This window comes from Macadamia integrifolia, chromosome 2 (genome assembly GCF_013358625.1).
Source record: "Macadamia integrifolia cultivar HAES 741 chromosome 2, SCU_Mint_v3, whole genome shotgun sequence".
Classification (NCBI taxonomy): Eukaryota; Viridiplantae; Streptophyta; class Magnoliopsida; order Proteales; family Proteaceae; genus Macadamia; species Macadamia integrifolia.
In genome coordinates this window covers 28,447,381-28,472,582 of record NC_056558.1, presented here as the reverse complement: position 1 = coordinate 28,472,582, position 25,202 = coordinate 28,447,381, and the positions used below count along the sequence as shown (strand labels likewise).

At 37.7% G+C, this 25,202-nt stretch overlaps 2 protein-coding genes across 3 annotated transcripts in view; one reads left to right on the top strand and one right to left on the bottom strand.

Moving 5' to 3' along the window:
* Positions 1-3,770, top strand: part of LOC122062446 — an 8,103-nt gene extending 4,333 nt beyond the window's left edge. For both annotated transcript variants that reach the window (XM_042626095.1, XM_042626105.1), the window contains exons 5-7: positions 2,493-2,564; positions 3,070-3,248; positions 3,335-3,770. In XM_042626095.1, the coding sequence (XP_042482029.1) occupies positions 2,493-2,564; positions 3,070-3,248; positions 3,335-3,452 (369 nt within the window). In that variant the 3' untranslated portion in view covers positions 3,453-3,770. The remainder of the gene's footprint in view (positions 1-2,492; positions 2,565-3,069; positions 3,249-3,334) is intronic.
* Positions 3,771-5,942: 2,172 nt separating this feature from the next.
* On the bottom strand, positions 5,943-24,979 carry LOC122062438 (SEC12-like protein 1). Its single transcript, XM_042626084.1, has 10 exons — positions 24,635-24,979; positions 24,437-24,531; positions 18,067-18,199; positions 17,453-17,544; positions 15,418-15,517; positions 15,230-15,302; positions 15,009-15,129; positions 12,541-12,660; positions 6,715-6,785; positions 5,943-6,426 (listed from the first exon to the last, which is right to left on the bottom strand). The coding sequence occupies exons 1-10, from the start codon at positions 24,809-24,811 to the stop codon at positions 6,233-6,235; spliced, it is 1,176 nt and encodes a 391-aa protein (XP_042482018.1). The 5' UTR covers positions 24,812-24,979; the 3' UTR covers positions 5,943-6,232.
* Between the last annotated feature and the right edge of the window lie 223 nt (positions 24,980-25,202).

Sequence of the window (25,202 nt, the reverse complement as noted above, 5' to 3'; positions counted from 1 at the left end):
CTATAGATGAACACAGATAAATAAATTATTGATCGAAAAGCGCTCCAGAGAGCTCTCAGACCTCTCGCTCTCTCCGTCTCTATCGCCTGGCTTCAACAAGAAGAAGAAGAAGCAGCTTTCTCGTATTTTTTTTCTCTATAATCTACGAGAGAGAGAGAGAGAGAGAGAGAGAGAGAGAGAGAGAGAGAGAGAGAGAGAGAGAGAGAGAGAAAGAGAAGATGTGTTGAGGATTTATACTTACTGTGATTTGAATGTAACCGTAGGAAGTGTAAAGGGATGGAGTTTGTGTATTTAGTCAGCCTGTTTGCTTGCAGTGATTGGCTTCTTCCTGTATAGATTTTGCAGGAGACAAGTATGCAGGTTCATGATTCAGGGAGATTGGAAAGAACAGTGGTGAGACGGAGCCGGAGACGAAGACAGTGATGGTGACGATGACGATGACGATGACAGAGATAGTGAGGGAGAAGAAGAGTGACGGTAGAGCGTCGGGGCTGGATAGGTTAGGTAAGACAGCAAGTACCCAACGGTGTAGATTTGACCCTTCTAATCCAACGGTCAAGACTTGCTAGCATACTTGATACCTAGGTATCCTGCTAGCATGCCTGTCCTTTTCCCAAGATAAAATTAGAAACCATTCCATAATTATCAAATGTTTGGCCAAAGTCCACAAAAACTGAGGTTTTCCAGAAAGTTTCCCTCTTTGGAGTCAAACTAGAGAAACGATACCAAAACGTGAAACATGGTCGAAATTTCATCGAAATTGCGAAATTTTGACAGAAACCATGCTATTTTATACAAAAGGTTGGAATGAAACATGGTCGAAATTTTGCAGTTCGTTTTTTCTACAAATGGTTTGATTGAAACTTGGTAAGACCTAGGTATCGCACATGGTTTTGTTTCGACCTTTGTCGAAACCGAAATATTTTGCGGAGACCAAAATACATTACATTACCCTACTTATCAGGTAGTAGGCCTTGCTATTTTTGTTTACCAGATGTGGTAACTCCCTTGCAATCAGATGTCACAGCAACGCAAAGAAAACAGTGGCTCTCGTTGAGGGTAAGATAATATTGTCTCATAGACATTTAGCAGAGATAACAGAAAGAATTACGGGAAAAACTGGGCCTGTGCTCACCAAAATTTTGATCCCCTGAAGAAATTCCTTGGTTTTTTGTGCTTTTCTGGAGCATTTTATTGAAGTGAAAATATTTACTCAATCCTTACAATCGGTTACTTATTTCGTCACTTTTGTGTGACGATTTATGGTAATTTACTGTAAGAATCACTTCTAAAAACCAAGAAGTACTTTCCACAATAATTACTATCTCAAATCAGAAGGATTTACCGAATTCTATCAATGATCATGGAGGTATTTTTGAGATTTTCGAACTTCAAAATGTAGTGGTCTTGGTCTTTTAATTTGATTTATGTGGGATCAACAGCCAGTCCCTTCTTGTGTCTTGTTTCTCCATGTTCAACTATTCATTTTACATGAATTGGTTTGTCAGCTCTTACACTGTACCGGTGAAATGTGAGAACTTGCTGCAAATCTGCTTAAGACATGGATTCATGGTGTTGAAGCGGACTATTCCAAATTCTGGATGGACTCCTAGAGATCTATTCTTCTCTTTTCCCTTATAATTCTTTCCTATTATTTCTTTCAATTTGTATTCCATTCTTTCTTGATTTTCTACTGTTTCCTGTGACCTGCTATTGAAATCGATCCGTTATAGTATAACGCAACCTTTAAGCTTCAACTTTCCTATTGATGCCATCATAGATCCCCATCAAATGTAAACAACCCACAGATCCCCATCCCTGCCACCAACCAAATCATCAAAGTACATAAGGGCTCAAGGTTTAAAAACTTGGAATTTGGCAACAGATCAGTCTCTATGGATTCTGAACTGATTCCAATTCTTATCAGCCAGGAATCGGCAGGACTCAGTTGGAATATGTCAAAATATCTTCTCAGTAATTGGGAAAAATCAGGATCCAGGGACTGCCGATTCCTATTCAAATCAGCTGATCCGCTTCCGATTTTAAAACCATGGAAGAACCTGCTTAACCTATCAAGAACCCTCTAGAGGTCACCCGCAGTCCAACCCACCACTCCGAAACCCTAGACAAAGCTATTCTATCCTAGCTAATCATGTCACAAACCTTCTAAATTTTTTCCTTTTATTTCATCTTAAAAACATGACTTCTTTTTTTGATTTTTATCCAACCCTATGTCTTGGCCGTTCCTAATTCCTTATCAAGATTCATGCTCTTAACCCAATTAATCATCATAATTCATCCATCAGATGGCCAAATGGGCATATTCACTTTCCTCTGTACATCTTAACCATTGCCTGGGACATACTTCTCATCCATTATCTTCTTATATGATGGGTTACAAACACATGGATGAAAGCTATATCTTACTGTATTCCGGATTTTTAGATTTAGTTTCTCTCGTCATATAATTTTTTTTTTTTTTTCTTTGACAGGCAATGATTGATTCTTGGACTGTACCATTTCTGGAAGCATTTAAGGCATCAAGCAACATACAAATTTATGAGGTAATTGCAACTTTTAATATACTCATACCCTTGAGAGGCAGCTTTGCTGCTTCTTAATTGTTTGTCAAGCTTATCTTGCAAAGGGACGAGATGTAGTCTGGGATCTTTAAGTATGTCACTAATAGCCAGTAGCAGTCTGGCTTCAATAAGATTTCTGCCAACTTAAAATTCTTTGTACCAAATTAAATTTCTTTTTTGAAATTGATATGCTTTTTGTTCACCCACAATCATTCTCATCCTGGATTGATGAATTTTAATAATATCGGAAAATGATGTCCATGCTGCCGGTATCATGTGCTCTCTCACACTCACTGACACTCTCTCTTTCTTGACATGTGGACCTTCTATATACAAATTGTGTGGTTCCCCTTCCTATGCTCCCATTGGCTTGGCTTGGGAGTTTCCATCCCCATACCAGTAGCGTGTCAATCCCCTGCCCTAATAATATTATACTATTTTCTGAATATTATTCTCTTTGTAGTCTTTAGTAATATCATATTTTCAGGTTTCGTTTATAGACTCTTGGTTGTTATCACTGAATCCCATCAAGCGACTGCTTCTTCTAATGATGCGGAAGTCCAAAGCTGATGAAAAGAAAAATAGTCTCCAGCGGCAGTTTGTATATTCATTTGGCGACCACTATTACTTCAGAAAAGAGCTTAAAATATTGAACCTTCTAACAGGGTATGATGGGTGTGCCTCCTTTCCATCATAGTTCTACAGTAGAGGTCTTTGTTTCTGATGTATGTTTATCTGTTGTTTCTATACAGGTATATTTTCCTTCTGGACAGGTTCGGTAGAATTAGATGGCAAGGTTTTGGATTGGCAACAAAAGAAGAGTCCGCATCTCTGCTTTCATCCACATCTCTTTTATTGGAAGAGAAATGAGTTCAACTTGCTTGCATGGGTGTTCATGAGTCCATATTTTGACTAGTATAACTTTGCCACATACGTGGAAGAAAGAGAACTCTGGGAAGAAAGTTTCCCGAATATTGTCATCTTCTTCAGTTCTTGATGCTCTGCTTTTTTTGGGGGAAAAAAAAAAAGTAACTCTAGGAAAGTTTTCTGAATGTTGTCATTTTCTTCAGTTAATGCTGCTGGGTTTTGTTGAGTTTAGATCAATTCATGGATAAACTACTTCCCGAGTTTTGTGTACCAACTGGGCCCTTGTGCAAGGGACATATCCAGTAGTTTTGTTTGAGATAATCCTGCTCAATTTATAGGGAAGGAAAATGGTAGAGATAAGAGTGTGTGAGACAGAAGGTCGTCAACTGTTGCGGTGGACCCATCCTGAATGGGTGTGAGTGAGTCTTATCGTTTTGGTGAGATCCCAACCATCAAGAACTCCTATTCGTAGCACTACCCTTGGGCCATGTAATATATGTAGGAATGGGTAGTATCAAAGGAATTCATTTGTACCCAAGAAAAAAAAAAATTTATGGTGGGGATAGTCCTGGAGGGATGTAAATAAATCGAATATAATAATATAATATGTATTCGCATTTGATTAGCTTTCAATTGGATTTGAATGATTTTTGAAAATCAACTTTTAATTAGACAATTCCCCAAACGAATCAAACATGGATTTCCAGCTATCCATTTACATAATATTGCAAACTGAAGAGTGGAGTATAAAAAGAGTGGCGTTATGGTCTCACTATCTGTGTTGAGTGATGGAGAATTGCAGAAGATGAAAGTTGAGATGACCCAAAAGGTGAAGGACTGAGTCCACTACCCCAATAGCCACTAGGGCTGTGTATATCAAATTTCTATTCTAAATTAGCATTTCTGAGCCAAAAATATTTTGTGTTTTCCTTCATTTAGAATACTTCTGTACAAAAAAAAAAATGTCATATTCGAAAAAAAAATAAAATACATGTACGGAATGGATATTAACAGAAGTATATCTTCTGTTCTGTGGTGGCGGCAATGGTGTAGGGATTGATGGTGGTGAAGAGAGTTGAGCTCAAGAGTCAAATTTATTGGGTTGTGTTCTTGTTTTTTTTTTATAAACAACATCAAATATGCTTTTCTAATGACCAACAAATGTAATTTTTTTTTTTTTTATTTCAATCAGTTCATTCCACCTAAGAAAAAACACACAAAAAAAAACAAACCAAACATCACCTATATGTTTATACCAAATTTATTCTAAAAAAACATAAAAACATCAGAACTGTTTCTTTTGAACGTTGCCATAACAAACCTCGGTTGACATTCAAGTTTCATATCTGACATTACATAAATGTCATTTTTTTTTTTTTTCATTCGACTTCTTTAATTACTTGTAGGCAAAGGGTTGCTGTTAGAATGCATGGCCCTTGTGCCAACACAGGGGCCAATGTAAGTGCACACACAGGCATCCAAGGGGAGGGGATGTAGTGGTCATTAGTTATTTTCAAAAACCAATTTTTCGAATATTAATTCTCCCAAATAGGTACACACAAAAATTCTCGACCATCCGTTTACATCCCTATGTGATATTAGGAAGCCATGGCTGACCGCCAAATTCATAGTTCAGAGTAGTAAAAGAGGGCAATAAAGCTGTCCCTAGTTGCATGGCTACTGGGAATTCATGGTGGCTTCCCTATCCTGCCCTAATTGTTCGATATTTTTCCTCAGTAGATAAGAGTTTTCTTTGTCATAATCATCAGCCAACCTGGAAGCCATCACAGGCCATTTGAAGATACGTCTCCTCATTCTTCCTCCTAAGAACTACATCTCTTTAATCTTCAACCATTACATTCCCTCGCATACATTCCACTTCCGATGCACACTGCAATCGCAGAGTAACAGTAAATGGGAATGCATGGGTTCAGACTTCTACCAGATGGGGAGGAAGAATCGAAGATGATGAAATTGGAGCATTGGGCTAGGGAGATCGTTTTCCAAATTCAGTAACGGGTGAATTTCAAGTTTAGAGTTTAAAACGAACGCTCCTTGATCGTACAGCCCTTGCGCCCAGAGGGTGGCGAAATGATACCCCAACCTCTATGAAGCCCCAAAACCATCACATGACTAATCACATGACTAGAGAGCGTTCTTATCCCCCAAAAAAAGAAACATATAAATCACCCCAAGCTCACTCTCCTGAAGTAACACCTATAATGAGACTCAAAACAAACTTGCATCACAGAAACAAGATGGCACCCTATAGTTCCCCTCCTGTCCTGCCTGAACTGAAAAAGAAATTGTTATTTATTTTTTTTCTTTTTTCTTTTTTCTTTTTTGGCTAACAAGGAACCCTTTAACCTGCCTGGTTTTAAGGTTCAGGTCAGAGGTAAACCCCGGTTACAGAAAGCTTCCCTGCACCCTGTGTAACGCTTCATTCATAGACTCAAAAGAAATTAAGCAACTGCTCAAGTACAGAAACAATAGTTTACAGAATACCAGAGCACCATTATGTCAATGGAAATTGATTGAGAACATTGTTGGATCCCCAGTTACATCCCCCATATGTCATCAGTAGATATGTAATCACGAACTACAAAGCCACAGTTTTACCCTCTCAGGCCAATCGATCTAGAATATACATTGGAAATTTTTCTACTGACGAATCTATCTAAAGAGTGGTAACAGGCAGAGATACATTGTCTCCCCAAAAATTGCTTATTTAGCTACTTTGTTTAGATGACTTCAGCCAGAGTAACTAAAGTCTGCAAAGTTACTTATAAATCTAGGGGCCCCCAGGAATTTGGATCATCAGAAGTCTCTGGATCTCTAAAAAATGCGACCTTTGGTCTTGCAGGCTGATCTCTCCCAAGAGGAAAGTTCCAAAATGAATCAGAATTCTGAAAAAATATGTAGAATAGAACAGCGGATGCCATAAACAGTCCCAAAAGAACCAAGTAGAGTTGCCACTCTGTAGGAAAAGACAAATGTCAACTCTAAAAATCGATAAAGTTTTACAGTGAAGTACTGTCAAAAAATCTATCCCAAAAAATGTGTGCATGCGTGTGTGATAAGGTAAATGCCTTGAGAACCTAGGGATGCGGTTGGTTAGGTTTTTAGCATATCAGACTTCGGATAGGAAGATGAATTTGGTAGTTTGTGATAAGGTAGATGATATCCTTTCTTCGATTTTATGTTAATTTTATTTGTTACTTCCATTAAAAAATATATGCAGAGAGACAGAGAGAGAGAGAGAGACCTTTCCAATCTGCTGGCACGTTTAGCTTTGTTACAACAGCTCCCCATTGACTAGAAGTTGAAAGTACCACCCTGCAAAATTATGTCAATTAAATCAAAGCCAAAACTCAAGGACGCATTAAGTAATAGAAAACGAAAAAAGGCTAAACCTCATAAATCATTTTATCTGGGGGTACAAGAATGTAGACCAGACAACACAAAATACCGCCCCCCACCCCCCCCCCAAAAAAAAATTAATAATAAAGAATGGGACACCTTGTATATATGAGAGAGATGCAAGCTTGGTCAATCACATTGATAAATAGTTTATAAAGCTATATTCCAAGCTCTGGTCAAAGGAAGAAGCCCCAATTATTGGCCATTTCATGTTTTAATGATGAAAGCTGGACGAAGATCAGCACATTTGCATGCATAGACTTAGGTTTACTACAGTCCACGGAAGGGAGTAAATTTTTTGTGTGAGAGAAGCTGCATCCAATGACATTGCTTGCAATATCCACAAGTGTCCGAAATATTTACATGACAAGTGTCTAGAAGAGAAAAATCTAAAAGGATAATTCCTCTAGCTGTATCCAGATAAATGCCTAGCCACATCCACAACTGTATCCGACATGTCCAGATGAGAAAAAACTTAAAAAGGAGGATGAGTCCTATACATCGACCAAAATAGTGGTCCAACTTAGACCCAAGAAAAACCAAGCCTGCTTGGTTTATTTTGAGGCTTGGGCTGGGATTTCCAGCCTTTGGTCCTGGCTAAGGTTGTGAAATCCCAGCCGCAGATTAGGCCACCATAGGTGAGCCATCGGTTCAGCCAGGACAATCCCAAGTGTGATGTACATGTAAAATTTACCAAAATGTGTATTGAAATTTCACCGAAATATTTCAGTTTCAACAGAAGTCGAAATGGGTGTGAAATCTGAAAACCTTAGTATAAGGCATCCACATGTTGCAATGGTTATCTGTAGACTACCACCCCCATGATCAAAGCTCCAATCCTCTCTTCACCCCCACTTTCATGAATATATTATATGTTTTGGCCGTTTTGGGCTAGGATCGGGCCAAGCTGGGCCAGGTTAGACTGTGCTCGCACAGACTAGGGAGAGTTGTGATCTTCCGGTACGATGTCAGACTGGGCCTGAGCGGGGCAACCATGGGAATTTTTTAAAACTAATGCCCATGCCACACTAATTACACCACTAGACCAAACTATGAACACAACAAATGTACCTCCATTTTGTAATCAGGCTATTTTTTTTCAGTCAACAGACTATTTCAATAGCATAAATAATTTAGAATCCCCAGGGTTTAAAGTATCGGTCCGATCGTATCGGTAAGGGCCGATACTGATAGCCCTTACTGATACGATACATGAAAATTTTAAATCCCTTTTGTATCGATACGTATCTTATCATATATACAAATATGCATCGATACATCACCGATACGCACCGATAAGCACCGATACGTACCGATACTCTATAAAAAAATAAAAATCAAAGTGAAATGTACGTTTCGGTATGTATCGATACGTATCGGTACATATCAACCGATACACACCGATACGTACCGATACGGTCATAAAATGGCCAAGATGGGTAATTTTTCAGAAAAAACAATTTTTTGAGGTGTTTTTGTTCCAAAGTTGCTGCCAACCATTTTTTTCTCTAACTAAAGTAGAAATCAAGGTTGGGAACAAGGATTTTACATTTATAGGACAACTACAAACCTTGGATTCTTAGTGCGATACTCTCAATTTACTGTTTATGCATAATACATGACAACTATGAACTATATTAGGTTGGATGGGGTTGAAATTGTGTGGGTAAGTAGACCAAAAGCCCCAGCCCTCCCCCCACACTTGGAGAACTATGTTTCAGGCCAAACAGAGTTCGCCAAGTGGCAGAAAAATGCATTGAAAAATCAGGGACTAAAAGGGTGCATGGATCATGTATAGGGTGCATATACATAAACGGGAGGGTAAACGTTTGAGTTTGAAACTCAAATTTGACACATCCAATCTAGATCCATTCCTAAATATCCAATGTTCAGAATCACCATATCATCCTTTCATGTGGCACAACTATGTCTGCAGACCAGGTAAGTTCCATGATCTGTGCAGACCAAGAAACCTTCCACTGCAAATAAGTTCTCTATATAAAGATTTAATTAGAACATAATAACAGCTGATAATTACATGTGAACTGTATGGTAATAAGTGATCTCATTTCAAACATCCTTTAATGCAAAAGATCAACAGGAACATCCAATCGAGAAAATTTTATTTGTCTGAACTCTTAGACATTTGTGGCCATTAAAACAAATACGACGTTGGACGATAAGAAATTCATCAAATTACAGAGTAGAAAATCTAGGAGGGACTCTAGTTAGGCGGCAGGTAAGATAAAGACATAAAGGATAAGTTTGAGTATAATGTGGCTTGGTTACTGAAAAGAAGAGTGAGAATTTGGCGTAAATATAAAATAATAATGAGTACATATACATAATCAAATAAATGAAAAAAAAAAAAAAACGATACGGAATAACATGGCAAAAATACAGAAGCACATGGCAAAGTATGCATATTAGACAAGCAAGGAGGAGAGGGGGGGAGTTTCTCTCTCTCTCTTCCAAGAGTTTGTAGCATACAAGGATTTAAAAATTGCATAAGAGACCAGATTGGTGGCTGCCGATCCCGATATGGATTGGCTGGTATCAGCAGCAACAGCTGGATCAAAGCCACCAATCCGAAATTTTGAAAACTTGGTGGCATACACATTAAATATATATAATCATATATGAATTATTAACTCTTGCAGTACACAAAAAAGCCACATTGCAGTACACATGCCATCCTAGGGTGAATGCATTGGAAAAGTATAGGCGGAACTCAGTTTATTCAAGCTGTTTATTTAATGATACATGGTTGGACACAAACAAAAGTTAAATATAAATTAGGCACCCAGAAAACCATAGAAAATAAAAGAGTGCGACTCCAACAAAAAATTGGAGCTTTCTCCGTTCTACTGAACATTAATTTCATCAATCAGTTTTCCCCCAAAAAATTGCCTTCAATTGTAGCATAAAGAACTCCTTATCGATGTTCCCTGCCAAGTACACGTGTATCTATTTTAGGAAACTGTGACCATATATTGTCAGCCTATTGCCCTTTCTCCCTCGAGACGTTATTCCCAATAAGCCTTCAACTCTCCCACCACCACCCCCCAAGATGAGAGAGAATGCATGGGATGCCTTGTGAGTCTGACACATGACTAATGCATCCAACTAGAGATTTCTTCCTAAAGAATATCAAGTGATGATTCTTGTTCAATGCATGCAGCAGAAATATGGCTTGATGATTTATCAGATGGCTGCTGACCAATATAGCTGTGGATGAAATTTCAAGCAACCACGGGTGGATAAGTTGGAATAGATGTGGCCATGGTGGTTGAAAACAATGTTTCCCTGAGGAGAAGGATTGTGACTCAGGAGAGGCTCTCAAATGGTGTGGCATTTGATTCTAATCCATGTTAAAAAAAAAAAAAAAAAAAAAACTTTTGTCGAATCAAAATCCTTGGAAAAATGAGTTTTGCCCATTGGCGAAGTAATACAAAGAAGAAAGAATTCCAATCATATAGTCAACTATTAAAATATTATTACTGAAACACCTTTCTCCAAAATTGGTACTTAAAGATGCGGGAGGGGAAGGGAGTTCTATCTCCACCAGCCACTCTAGAGATGCCCTCAACAGCAGATATGTTCAGATTTGGTGTTCTTGTGTTCTGCTCCTACTTTTGTTCTTGTTCTTGCTCCAGAACTGTGGCACTTAGTTCACCTCTAGTTTTATCTTTTCAATTCCAACATAACTCAAAGGCCATGAGACTAACATTCATTCAAAATATCCAGTCTTCAAATACCAAAAGGACTATGACAGTAAGAACACAAGCTTCAAAGCTTCAATTCAATAATTGTAGCCAGCAAAGAAAGTGATTCTAATGTCAATCCAAAGAAAAAGAAAAGCAAAGTGATTCTAATATGTATATTAGACATAATTAAAATGTCAAGATGCGTTTGTGCAAACATTTGCTTAATTTGTGATCAACTGTTGGGGATACCCACTAACCTCCAGAGCTCTAACTCCATATTGGTTTTGATGATAACAAACAAATACACATTCTAATGACTATCTACCAAGTGTTATGTGAAGGAAAGAACTTTAACTTGATATGGACCTAGAGCATGGTGCTAGACCTCAAATTATGGAGTTTGAAGTCATGAAGACCTTAAAACAATCAAGCACTGGTGAATGACAAGAAAGCAAAAGTCAAGAAGAAGATACGAGAAGACATGGATACAAGAAGTCATGATTGAAGACCCATATGAAGAACTCTCTATAGAATAGGTTGTAACAACACACTACACTGCATAGATGCATGCATGAGTTAGGCTGACTCTAGAAGGCACTCAGTCTTAATGACCTAAAGGCCCTAAGTGTGTTGGCAATGACAAATCTCAAGTCTTTTCCAAGACTACATCAAGACTATTCTTTGAGGGTATTTAAGTCATTCTAAATGACAAATTCTCAAGACAGACTAAACTGGAAAATTGTAGACCATCAAGTTGTGAAACCAACACAACTTGAATTAGGTCAATTGGACCTCATAAGAATAAGTTGTGGCCGTTTGAATACTGATAGACAGTTAGAACAGAAGACAGAAGTCTGCCGGTAACTACTGGTAGAGCTCTGTGAGCAGAGAACTCATCAAAGCTAGACCAACAGAGACGAACCAATAACTAACAGATCCTGCGGGCACCCTACCGGATGTCTTTTGGTAAGGTCCCCGGCCTACCCGATGCCTACCAGGTGATCTGAGCCTGTCCAACGGCTATATTTTTTAAACCCAACGGATCTATTTTGCCCAACAATCACATGATCCGGTAATCGTCGGTAGTTACCAGTAGAGGGAAAATTTGCCCGTTAAGGCATATTTCTTTCCCAAATTTGATGATTATCCTACCTAGTTTAGGACTAATCATCACCTATATAAATACCCCACTAATAGCTTATATAAAACAACAATTAATTGAGCATTGACTACCATTATCAAAAGCTAAAAAGTGAGGAAAAACATTATTACCTTAAGTTCTTTTGTGATCATACCCAACACTCAAGAACTCAAGTTAGTGTACAACTCTTCCACTACGTCTTATTCACAAGGCAGACTCCTAAGGTGCATGTTCTTAATTATCATTGCATATTCATATCAAGCACCGCACGAGGTAACTCAAAAACTTTATTCCACTTTACTTTTTATTTACACTTGTCTAGACTGTATTTAGGCTAGTGTAGGATTCTCTTATCCGTGAAAAAGATTGTAAAGGTCACTCCACCTGTAAAAGATATTGTAAAGGTTGCTCTCTACCGTGAAAGAGATTTGTAAAGGTTTTCCTCCCTACCTACTGTACTGAAAGAGAAGAACTAGTAGAATACTTTACAAGTGGAACTTGTAAGGGAGTGGACTAGACTCAGGTTGAGTTGAACCACTATAAATTCTCTATGTCGTGTGATTGTAAATAAGTTTTATATTCCGCATTTTTTTTCATAATCATCTACCAAGGGAATCCAATCAAAGAATTTTTCAAAATCCACTAGTATAACCTATTCACCCCCCCCCCCTTCTAGGGTATTTCATCAACCTCTTCTTTCTCTAAATGAATTAAGTGCCCAACTGAACGTGAATGTGGTCAACAAAAGGGTTCCTTTACAACAAAAAATTTAGGAATAGATATTTTTCTATTACTGAAACTTTAAAATGTTAGCGGAGTTTACCTTTCACTAGGACAAAACTCCACCAATGAAATGTATGTACCAAGATGAAGCCTCTTGCTCCAGTGGCAGAGCTCCATTTTCTTTACATTAATTACATATATATCACCTTCCTTGCTTCCCCTGAATAAGTCAAAAGAAGCCCCCTTGTCAAGGTAAATCACAATCTTAATGCTACAATAAACATGCCAAATTGAACGTAAGAAATCAATGTACAAAGTTAGAAAGCATAGCGTTGTATAAGAAAGGAGATAGTGACGGCTACTACAACAAACCCAGAACAACAAATTTATCTACCATTAGGTATCACAAACCACAACATCACCAACAGAAGTGTACCGTATGCCCATCAAAAGGAGAATAATATCCAAAAATTGAAGATATGTTTGTTCTTTGAAAACAAATGTTTCACTCTGGGTAGTCACTAGTCACAATATATGGCAAAGTGGTATCATAATGACAAATTATTTTAATTGAGGGCCTCATTAAAAATATTTTTTCCAATAAGATGGCCATCTGTGAGAAGAAAGGAAATAAATATTACTATCACTGCCTACAAAATGGCTGATATGTTAAAATAATGCAGTAGCAAGTTTCCTAGAAAAGAAAAACCTATAGGTCAGAGAAAACAAGACATTGACTAAAATGTCAGTCAAAGCTAAAATGAGGCATCATTATGTACAACCAATACAATAAATTCTCCCCTTAAGTTAGATGACTCAGAAGAAACCCTTCAACACTACTTGCAAGGGTCAAGTTTTTGAAAGTGGTTTAGCTTGGATCAAGTTCTAATTGGATAAGAGATTTATGAATGCCTCTTTAAAGACTTACATGGCAATGATTTCTTCCCTATGAAGTATAACCCAAGGGAAAAAAAAAACAGATGCAGATGTAGCTGGAGATAGAATTGCAAATGTTGTCCAAATGCCTCAGCGGTCATGAACCATTGAGCATTAGACTTTTGTCCAATTTTGTTTCCTAATTGGTCAAAGCTAAACTGAGCAAATCTCAAGAACCAAGTGATAGGATTTTGGTGTCCCTGAGAACAACCGTGTCAGATGATTGGCCCTAATAGAGCAAAAGAATTACATAAAATTTCAGATGAGGGTTCAACCAGGCAGAGGGTTGTACTCTGTATGCATTACTGGGAGATAGAAATATCACCAACCCTCATTAGCCAATTTGACCAGAGCTTCTTCAAGCTAGAACATGTTGTTTTTGTTAACAAATAGAGTGAAACTAAAAACTTTTCCATTTTATACATGAGCAATCTGAAAATACAATTACACAATTTTGGATTAGGTTCCGAGAGGCGCAGGATTGTGTTTTATATGACCCTTACTGGTAGGAAGAAACCCCTCCAACCATAACAAGCCAATTGAATAAAACTTCTTCTCCTGGTATATGTTGCTTCATTTTTTTTTTTTTTTTTTTGTAATACATAGACTACCCTCAAAAAAATCCATTTTATAAAATTTCAGTTTACTTCACATCTTAGTTATGCAATTAAAGGGACCACCCAAGGGTCAGTTGCAAATAAAACATATGAATGGGACCATCTAGCAGGTAGAAGGCCGGTAAACGCAATCAACTTTAAATTAAATTCATTTTTAGACCATCTCGAAAAGGAGAAAATGCTTGCACAAATGCAAGCTTGGACCAAGAAGCATGAGCCTGCCTGAGGCCTGCCCAAAATTTTCCATGCTTAGGCTAGGCTGTTTTGTGCCCTCAGGCTGGGTTAGGGTTGAGCCCTCTGACTAAACCTGGCTCGGCCCATACATATTTATATAAAATTGTAGATAATGTATGTCTACATTCAAATATATACAATAAAGACCATTGATTACGCACCATACTTTATATTCAACTACAGACCTTTGATTTGGTATACCATATATACATACAAGTACATTAGTCTAATACAAGGTATCCTGCAACTTGAAATATGGCAAAAATGGGGCATGGGCCCCAGCACGAGCCTGGACACTCTAGTCCTGGCTTTGGCATATCCCATCCTGAACTCAGGCCAGGGCTTTAGGATCCTGCCCCAGGGCCAGCCCAGCCTGGCCTGACCCAATTGTCCGTAGTCTGAAATATTGTATAATCAGCATACAGCAATAGTAAACATCGAAAACAAACATATAACACACCCGACGTAAAATACCTATGTGTGAACCCCAATCTATGAGAGAACAACAACAACTAGATAGCTTGAGAAGTAACTGGAAAGAAATGCTAAATAAAAATGATCCTGACAGTCTGACACTGATGTTGTGGCTTTTTGAAATAAAGAAAAGACCAAATCGAAATTGAACAAATCTGTCAGTCACCTTTAAAATGGCTAAAGCTCCCACTAAAAAGGAGATAGCTACAGAGCTAAAACTTTGGCAAGATCCATCAGGGAAAGATACCCTCTAAATATTAATAGAAGTGCAACAAAATCAACAAATGGTAAAGAAATGAATACTTACATTGCAAGATATTTTCCATCCAAGCTGATGGACAGCACAGAAATAGACTTTCTAGGTAGCTTTTTATGCCCAATTCGATTCCAAGTGCTAATATCCCAAACTGCAACAACCGCTTTATCACCTGTTTTCATATTTTCACATTCAATCAAATTCAGAAAATAAATAGAAGCCAATGATACAATAGAAAATATGGTATACAGATTCTTTAAAAGCATGCAGACCCTTCTGAACAGTGCAAAATAAGAACGGTTTGGTCCCATCCCTGGAAAAGCGACAACATTCAATCTTCTCATCCTGCAACAGAATACAGATAATGCATTCAGATTCACAGAAGGCAAGAGAAAATTATGCAGAATACTATTAGCATCACTTGAGAAGGGCAAAAAGAAAAGGAAAAGTAAACCCAGACCGAGTTACGAGTCAAAGATGCCAAGGGAAGACCATCACTGGTACTCCATATTCGTGCAGAACCATCAATTGATGTTGAAGCAAGGAACTCTGAGTCCAGGCTGAAGTATAAAAGGATTATTTGTGACATAATGATATGATCAGATAATTTAATAGAAGATGCATAAATAATCCAATTAATGAAAAAGTGTCTGATGCATACTCATGAGAGAGGGGCGCAAAAGATGCAAATATATATTTTCGTTCATATCTTTTTCTTTTTCTTTTTGGGTCTAATCATTATAGAAACAATATAAATAGGAAAAATCAGTGGTTTCTTCTGTGGTAAACCGTAAACTTGAGTTATAGCAGACTTGCAACTGATTTGGAAAAATTTTAACTCATGGCCCATAAGACTACAAACTTAGACAATAAAATTGCTAGTTGTATGCTTTAAACAGCCAACCAAGAATTTCTTAATTGCCTTGCAACAAAAAGATCTATTCTCTAGATCCACTTAAGTACTCCGAATACTGTAAGGGTATCTGTAGGTTCAGATTTCAGACTAACTTTCTGATATCAATTTTCAGGCTTGAAGGTATCTGTAAGTTCAGTTTAGACAAGCTTTCTGATATCAATTTTCAGGCTTTAAGGTATCTGTAAGTTCAGATTTAGACAAGCTTTCCTTATCGGGTAAGGGTCATGTGTTGTATCAAAAAAATCCAGTTACCCATCTCACTCCACTCCCTCCCACCCTCCCTGCCCCGTCTAAACCCACGGGTACCTGCCCTGGTTACATCATTAAACTAGGTAGTGTGCCGCATGTTTCGCAGGGTGGTATTGTTGATACCCATACTGAGCCCGCCTTGCTACCATTCTTATTGTTACAGATAATAAAGGTCAGTATCGCTTCCTCCTAATGACTGCTACTTTTAGCTACATGGGGAAAAAAGGGGGGAGAGAGAGTAATTGTGAAAACGACTGTCCAGAACAAAACTAGCTGTTCTGGTGGGATACCAGCCAAGCAGAAGTTATACAATTGCTTTGGATAACAGGACGCTCATTTATCAGTAACTAATGGAAGAAGTCCAAAGAAATGGTTCCTTGGAGTGGATGAGTTTCATCCAAGATAAGACTAAGATGGTATCCTCCTCCCCCATCAAGAAGAAAATAACTGGGTGAGACAAGTCAGACAGTTCAAACTTGAACAGTGAATGCACTCTTTTTTCATCCCCAGCCTCCAAAAGTAATAGTGATAAAGTGCCATTGGAGAAAGGGAGGAGGAATCTCCAGACAGTTTCAAGTGTGCAAAAGAAAACAGGAACATATTTAGTAGCACTTCTGAGTAGATGCATGCATAATAGAAACATAAAGGATGATCACGTTTTTGTTTGCATTGTTGTGAAAATGACTGTCCAGAATAAAATTAACAAAACTAGCTGTTCTGATGGATTCCAGCCAAGCAAAAGTTATATGATTGTGCTGTGGGTAACAAGAAGCTCATTGGAAGAACCCCAAAAGAAATAGGTCAATGGAGTGGATAAGTTTCATGCAGGAAAAGACTAAGATAGTATCCCAATCCCCCATCAAAAATTAAGAAAAAAAAAGGGTAAGACAAGTCTCACACAAACCTACAGAGTTCAAACTTAAACAGTGAATGCACTCTCTATTCACTCCCAACCAAAGTAGAGTGATAAAGTAGCATGCGAGAAAGGCTGGAGGAATTCCAGACAGTTTCAAGAGTGAAAACACAAATAGGTAGATATTCAGTGGAACTTTCTTAAGTAGATACATGTAAAATAGAAACATAAAGGATGATCATATTCATGTTTACATTAACCTCAGAAATTAATGTTTTCTTTTCAACTGTGCAGAAGTATTCATATACAAAGCGTAATTATGTATGTATGGATGCAACAACAACAAACTCAGCCTTATCCCAACGTAATGGAGTTGGGTACATGGATCCATACAAAACAAAATGGGAAAAAAAAACATATGTATGTATGGATGCATGGATATTAATTATACAAAATAATGAGTAACTCGGTCCTCACCTAATATCCAGATCTCGGAAAGATTTGTGTGCTTTTGGCTCATCTAAAATTATGCCCAGGCTTGGCCATTCAAAAATTTTAAGACACCCATCCTATGGACAACAAAGAAATACACCAAGATACATCAGGTACCACATACAAAATTTTACCACTAAAGAAATTTTCATTACATAACCTACGGTATCACTTACAGAGTTAACAATTGTGATCACCACAACTGTGTACCGCATGCAAAACTTTACAGCTAAAGAATTTTTCATTACATAATCTATGTTATCATAAAAACTCATGAACACCAGTTCTGTCCTTTCAAAAGATATTTAGAATACACTCTTCAGGATAACAATTTAACTGTGGAAAAATAACAGAAAAAGAAGGGGGGGAGGAATATATATATATATATATATATACACACACTAGGAAATTCTCAGTTGACAAAGTCAAAAACGAAAAAGCAGCTCAACTTGTTAACATAAAAATGTTCACAGTTTCCACCATATAGATGGAAGTCATCCTCAAGAAAAAAAAAACACAAAAAAGTTCAATATTCATCATGCAGACATATGAGATGCTAGACTCATTACGCAAGCAGGGATTGTAGGTTGAATGCTTACCTCCCCACCTGAGGCAAATTTAGATCCATCAGTACTAAAAGCTAGACATTTCTGGGGACCAACACCTTGAAGAGGAGCTAGGTCTTTGGCCAACAGCTTTATACTTTCTTCCTGAACACACAACTCAAACACCCTGCATGTTTTATCACCAAAAAAAAAAATTTCTCATTCTTCGCTGTCATTTTTTTTAAACATGCCAAAAGAAAACAAACCAATCCCAAATTGCCCTAATCATTACTGCAAATGTTATAGGTCAAATGAATAGGAACTACCATATATAAACATCATTGTTCTACCTTCGTCTGAACAGAAAAAACAGAATTTCCAGATAAAATAAATGTTAGAAAGGAGGATTAAGAAGAGTACATAGAATCATCCAGTAGTCATGCACACCAACTACAATTAAGAGATTCCAACTTATTAGGAGTTAATGAGACAATGGTTTAGCAAAGAAAAATGTGTTTGCCCTATGAAACAAGACTCTCCTCTTTGACAGTTGACAAAGAACTCTAATTCAAACAAATTTTAAAGGGAAAACGATGATCACTCCTTAAACTCAAGAAGGTAACTTAAGTTTCAAGCAGGGCCTTCTCCACATCATACTTAAGCCAGATGCAGTAATCTAATTTTGCAGATCAGCTAAAAGATCATAAGCTCTCTGTGGTGTTATCTAAGCTCAGTGGATCGAGAGTTTGCCTTATGGAGAAAAGTGAACATGACCTATATTGGAAGCAATACTACTACAAATTATAAGATATCAAAGAATGTAACTATAAGTTGTAAGAAAATAATGGCAGACAGTCTATAAGACTTTTCTGAATTATGTTGCATTAGTACATCAAATGATGTATTTCTACCGGATGATGTAGGAATTCACAGCAACGTAGTAATTCTTCATCTTCTTAAATCAGGAACAGATGAAATTGGAGTCGAGTTGAATCAAAATGATACTATCCTTGTTGGTTTTTAAACGCCCCTAATTGTGCAACCAGGTTGACCATTGCGTTTATACCTCCAAGATGAAACTACTGCCTAATCACATAACGTGCATTCTTAAATGCGATTATATAGGGAAGCTCGAAGGCTATAGTAGTGCTACACTCATTACTCACACTCAGAATACTATGTATACATAGAAACTCCGAATACTGATTATACAAAGACTCAGTAGAACAGAATACAAAGACTTAGAAGAACATAAGAACTCTCTATTTGTATAGAACATAATACAGAGACTTGGAATGACTGAACAATCTCTAGCCTGTGTCTGTACGTATATAGGCGTACACCCACACTCGACCTCGGCCATGGTCTGGCCCGGCTTGGTAGGAGAAATATTTTGAAACTTTGACACATAAAATCTAACAGAAGTGGTTTTAAAAAATGATGGGGCATACAAATCACAAAGGCTACGTTTGGTTGTGGTGGAGATGTGGAGAGTGGAGGGGTCAGAGAGGGAAGAGAATGGGAATCCTTTGGCATCTTGAAGTGAGCAGAGACAGCGTGATCATTTCGTCATCCTCCTTAATTTAATATTTTGATCACCATTGTACTCAAGTATAGTTTGAACAGCCATTAATTCTTTTGACCACCATTGTACTTGCGTACAATTTGATCAATGCTTAAATCCATTGATCCCTGCTATACTTACTATATTTAGTAATGATATATTTTACATTTTAAACCAAAGGGAATTGGATGCAAAGTAAAGCAAAATTTAATAATCAAATATGGTATGAGTTAAGAGTTAGTGATATTGTCACATGGGGAAATGATTAGAAAAGTTCCTTTTTAAGTTTGAAAAATTCACTTCCCATCCCTTTAATTCCCCTTGTAACCTAACGATGCCAAAGAGCAACACACCTGATTTGCATTCAAAAGGTTTACAGATTGGCACTCAAGTAGGAGTTACAACGATCCCATTCTACATATCAAAGTCATAGGATCCAAATATTAACCCGCAAAGGGTTTCCATTTCAAATTTTGACAAATAATCTATGTTAGCCAAGAGACGGAGTTAATTAAGTATTGAAAGGACGGATTATACAATTTCTGCATTTATCTGCGCTGTATTTACAAATTATTAATTCCAAAAAGAATAATACGAGAAGGAGTTAAAGGAGTGGAATAAATCTACTTTTGGTAAAGTTCATCAAGCTGTCAAGGAGGCTGAATTGGAATTACATCAGATTCAAAGGAGTCTAACTTCGTCGCCTCTTGATTTATCTCTTCTTTCTAAAGAAAGAGAGGCTAAAAGTAGGATGTGGACAGCTCTTCAAGTGGAAGAGAAATTTTTAAAGGAAAAATCCAGGGTTAAATGGCTTCAATTAGGAGATGGGAATAACAGGTTTTTTTCACAAGGCTGTGAATTATCGCCATAACCGAAATCACATTTTGGAAATTAAAGGGCGAGATGGGAGTATTCTGGAAGATACTAGGCTGATAAAAGACTAAGCTATTACATTCTATAAGAATCTATTTGGAACAGATTTAGTGGATGGGGGGGGCGGTCTTGCCCATCTAATATTCTTTTGAAAGGAGTTTTGAATCTTGACCAGAAGTTGGGCCTTGAAGAGGATGTGTCTATGGATGAAATAACTGGTGTAGTTTTTTCTTTAAGAGATTTTAAAGCTCCAGGGCCTGATGGTTTCGGAGCTAGATTTTATAAACACTGTTGGGATTTTATTGGTGGTGAGCTTACTTCTGCTGTTAAGTGGTTTTTTAATAATTCCATCATGCCTAACTCAGTGAACTCCACTTTTCTTAGCCTTATTCCCAAGACTGGAGATGTCTCTTCTTTTGCTGGATACCGTCCTATAGCTTTGTGCAATGTGTTTTATAAGATAATTACCAAGATCATTTCAAACAGGTTACAGAAGGTGATCGGATGCGTGGTGCGTGAGAACCAATCAGATTTCATTAAAGGTTGTTCTATTGCTGATAATATTTTAGTTTGTCATGATATTGTTAGAGGAATTGAGCGAAAAGTTGCTTCTCCCACTGCAATTCTTAAGGTTGATCTACACAAGGCCTATGACTCTTTTGAGCAGGAAGTTCCTTTATGAGGTGATGGAGCATATGGGTTTCCCTAGAAGATTCCTTGGTTGGGTGAAGGCGTGTGTTAATTCTCCCATATTTTCTGTTCTCATCAATGGGAGTCCAGCTGGCTATTTTCCTGGAGGAAGAGGAATCAGACAAGGGGATCCACTCTCCCCCTATCTATTTACTCTTGCAATGGAAGCTTTTTCTGGTATTATGAGAAGAATGGAGATTGATGGGAAAATTCAACTGTTACATAGGTGCAAGTCAATTAGGCTATCTCATATGATTTTTGCAGATGACTTGATGATTTTCGTGAAGGCAATCCGTGAGTCAGTTTTTGCTAGTTTGGGGGCTCTAGATGAGCTTGCCACCTACTCTGGGTCGCAACTCAATAGGGCTAAGTCCTCTATTATTTTAGGGGGCCTTACCCAAACTAGTAGGATGCAACTTTTGGAATTGAAGGAATTTTCTGACACGAAGTTACCTATACGGTATCTTGGTGTCCATCTAATTTCAGGAAAGCTTTTTGTGGCCGACTGTGCTCCTATTTTGGACCGAGTGAGACAGAAGCTGGAGGGAAGGAAGGCAAGGTTTTTATCCTTTGCAGGTCGATTACAACTTATTTCTTCAGTCCTTCAGGGAAGTTACATCTATTGGTCTGGAATTTTTGGATTACTAGGTATGGTTATCTCCAAGCTAGAATTGATGTTCTCTAATTTCTTATGGTCAGGACCATATCTTGAGTGGAAAATGCACTTTATTTCCTGGAATTCTGTTTGTAAACCAAAGAGGGGGGGAGGCTTAGGAATAAAACGTATAAAAGATATGAATGTTACTGGTATTATGAAGCAAGTATGGTAGATAGCTGCCAAGAAGGAAAGCTTGTGGGTCAAGTGGGTCTACAACAAGTACATGAAACAAGACTCAATCTGGATTGTGAAAATTCTACATAACTTCTCTTGGATTTGGAGGAAAATTCTGAATTACAGGGATAAAGTGGAGCCTTATATTCAGCATCTCATTGGAAACGGAAAAAGCAGTAGACTATGGCTTGATAGATGGCATCCTCAGGGAGTGTTGATTAAGCAGTTTGGAGATAGGATTTGCTATGATAGGTGGTCTCCCCGTCTTGCTTTTGTGGAGGAAATCATGAGGAATGGTGATTGACATCCTGAACCATTATCTTCTTCTAATATTATTCAGATTTGGGGGGACCTACCAAATGTAAAACGGATGCATCCTTCAGATAACGACCTCGTAGTATGGAAGGGCATTCATGGGGAATGTTTACTTCAAAATCTGCCTGGGATATTATTCATGACAAAGCGACAAGGGTAGACTGGTGTGAGGCTATTTGGTATGATGAAAATATCCCTAGACAGTCCTTTACATCTTGGAGATGCCTTGTGAATGCTCTTCCTCAAGGATTAAAGTATCAGTATCGATCATCGTATCGGTCGGCTAAAATTAAGATACGTATCGAAGATACACTAAGATACGCTAAAGATACACACATAAATGGATAGGAAACATTTTTTTAAACACTTTTGCATAAAGAGTTTGTTAAAAAAAGCTATTGATAACATGTATTATGCATAAACACTAAATTGAGGGTATCGTACTAAGAATTCAAGGTTTGTAGTTGTCCCATAAATGTAAAATCCTTGTTCCCAACCTTGATTTCCACTTTAGTTAGAGAGAAATATGACTGATAGCAACTTTGGAACAAAAACCCTTCAAAAATTCGTGTTTTTTCTGAAAAACTATCCATCTTGGCCATTATATGACCATAGCGCACTGTATCGGTACATACCGATACTCACCGATACGTATTGATACTCACCGATACGTACCGATATATATCGATACTCACCGATACGTGCCAATATATACCGATATGTACCGATCGATACATACTGATACTAACCGATACTTACCAATACATACCGAAACGTACATTTTACCTCAATTTATAATTTTCATAGTCGTATCGAGGCATATCGTATCGTATCGATGTGTATTGGTGGTGTATTGATGCATATCGGTATGTATTGTAGGATATATATCAATACGAAAGGATTTTAAAAATTTCATGTATCGTATCGATGTGTATCGTATCGATTGGTTAAATTTAAGATACGTATCGGTATCGGAGATACTTAAAATCATGCTCTTCCTACTAGAGATAAGCTCATCTATAGAAGGACGCAAGTTCAGCCGAATTGCATTTTTTGCTGGGCAAGTATGGAGAGTCGAGATCATTTATTTTTTTTTAATGCAATTTTACATCTCTAAGTTTGGAAAGAAATATATTCCTTATGTTCTCAAGATGAAAGGCGGCAAAGTAATGTTGTAAATGCAGCACATTGGGTTAGATATTTCCCGGGAGGTGATGATAAAATTGGAGTTGTGGGGAAACTTGCGCTTTTTTCCACTATCCATCACTTGTGGACGGAAAGGAATTTCAGAGTGTTTCGGAATAAAACAAAAACCAAACACCAACTTGTGGAAGCAATTAAAAATATGTGCCCTCTAGATGTGCTTCCATCCCTATCTCATCGGTTCATAATGCTCAAAATCAGTACATAGTCGACTCTTGGGGATTACAGGTTTCGTGGATCAAAAAGAGTCCGAAAGCTTGCTCGTGGTTTCCCCCTCCTACTAATATGGTTCATTGTGATGGGTCTCTTTCAAATGATACAGCTGCATATGGGGGGCTGATTCGTGATTTCAGTGGATCTCCTATCATGGCTTATGCGGGAATGGAGAGGAGCTATCGGTTCTTTGCATGGAGATGGTTGCTATTCAAAGGGGATTGCCTTTGTGCATTGATGAGGGCTTCATGGATGTTTCTGTCAGATCAGATTCCATGTTGGCAATTGATATCATAAATGGGAAAATCCGTGGTCGTTGGAATGTGCAGATCAATAAAAGCAGAATTAACCATCTTTCATCCCTCCTTAGGGGTAAAGAGTTCAAGCATGTTAGGAGAGAACAAAATCAGCCTGCAGATTTTATAGCCTCGTCTCCAACATCGTTGTCAGAAACTATTTGGCGGCCCAACCAGTTCCGTTATGAGCTTCAAGTTCTTATTCAAAGGGATATTTATTTAGTTACTTATTATCGGATGTAATTTATATTTTATTTTCAAATTGTCTTTCTTTTGAGTCTGCAGGGTATGCCTTGCCTTGTTCAGAGCCTCTTCTCCTTCCTTATAAGGGTTCTTAAGGGCTGCCTTTTTTTTTTTTTTTTAAAAAAAAAAAAAAAATACGAGAATTTTATTGGAAAGAACAGAAACAGAGAAATGAAAGAAGAAGAAGAAACTGACCTGCAACCAGCGGTGGTGGTGGAGCAAATGATGTCGTCTCCACTGGGATGCACTGCAATGCTAACGGGATCCCCATCTTCTAGCACATATGTGGCCTTTGATGAAAATAAATAAATAAAAATAAAAGATGAGTTCTTGAACCCTAATAAGAATACAGAGAGAGAGAGAGAGAGAGAGAGGGGGGGGTAATGGAGCAACCTTTGGAGAAGAGGAAAGGGAGAAAGTCTTGGCATCAAATGAGAAGATCTCGAGTACAGACGGAGAAGATTCACCACGCCTCGACCTTCCCAAGACCACAAGATGAGCTTTATCTGGCCTTCGAATCCAAGAAGCACATGTCACTGACCCCTTATGCAACGCACTATCGCCTTCCATGAATCGAGCAGCGAATTTCTCGTTATTGATAAACCAGAAACCAAGAGATTAGTCTTTTGAGTTTGGAAATTTGAAACAATCCACTCCTGCAACGGAAATCAAACAGCGAATTTGTCGAAGAAGAAGAAGAAGAAAGCGTTAACCTCCTATTTAAATTTCAACTATTATAGTGAACTAATATTAGATTATTAGTGATGGATTGACTCATCATGATTCATGATCATCCGACAACGGATTAGAATATTCTGAAATTATACCCTTTTATTTGGTTTGACTTCTTTTTTTTTTTTTTTTTTTCATGTTTCGGTTACATAGGCCCGGTTGATCAACCACTGAAATTTTTCAAATTGGAATAATTAGTAGCTCCAATATCAGGTTATATTTCTGCAAT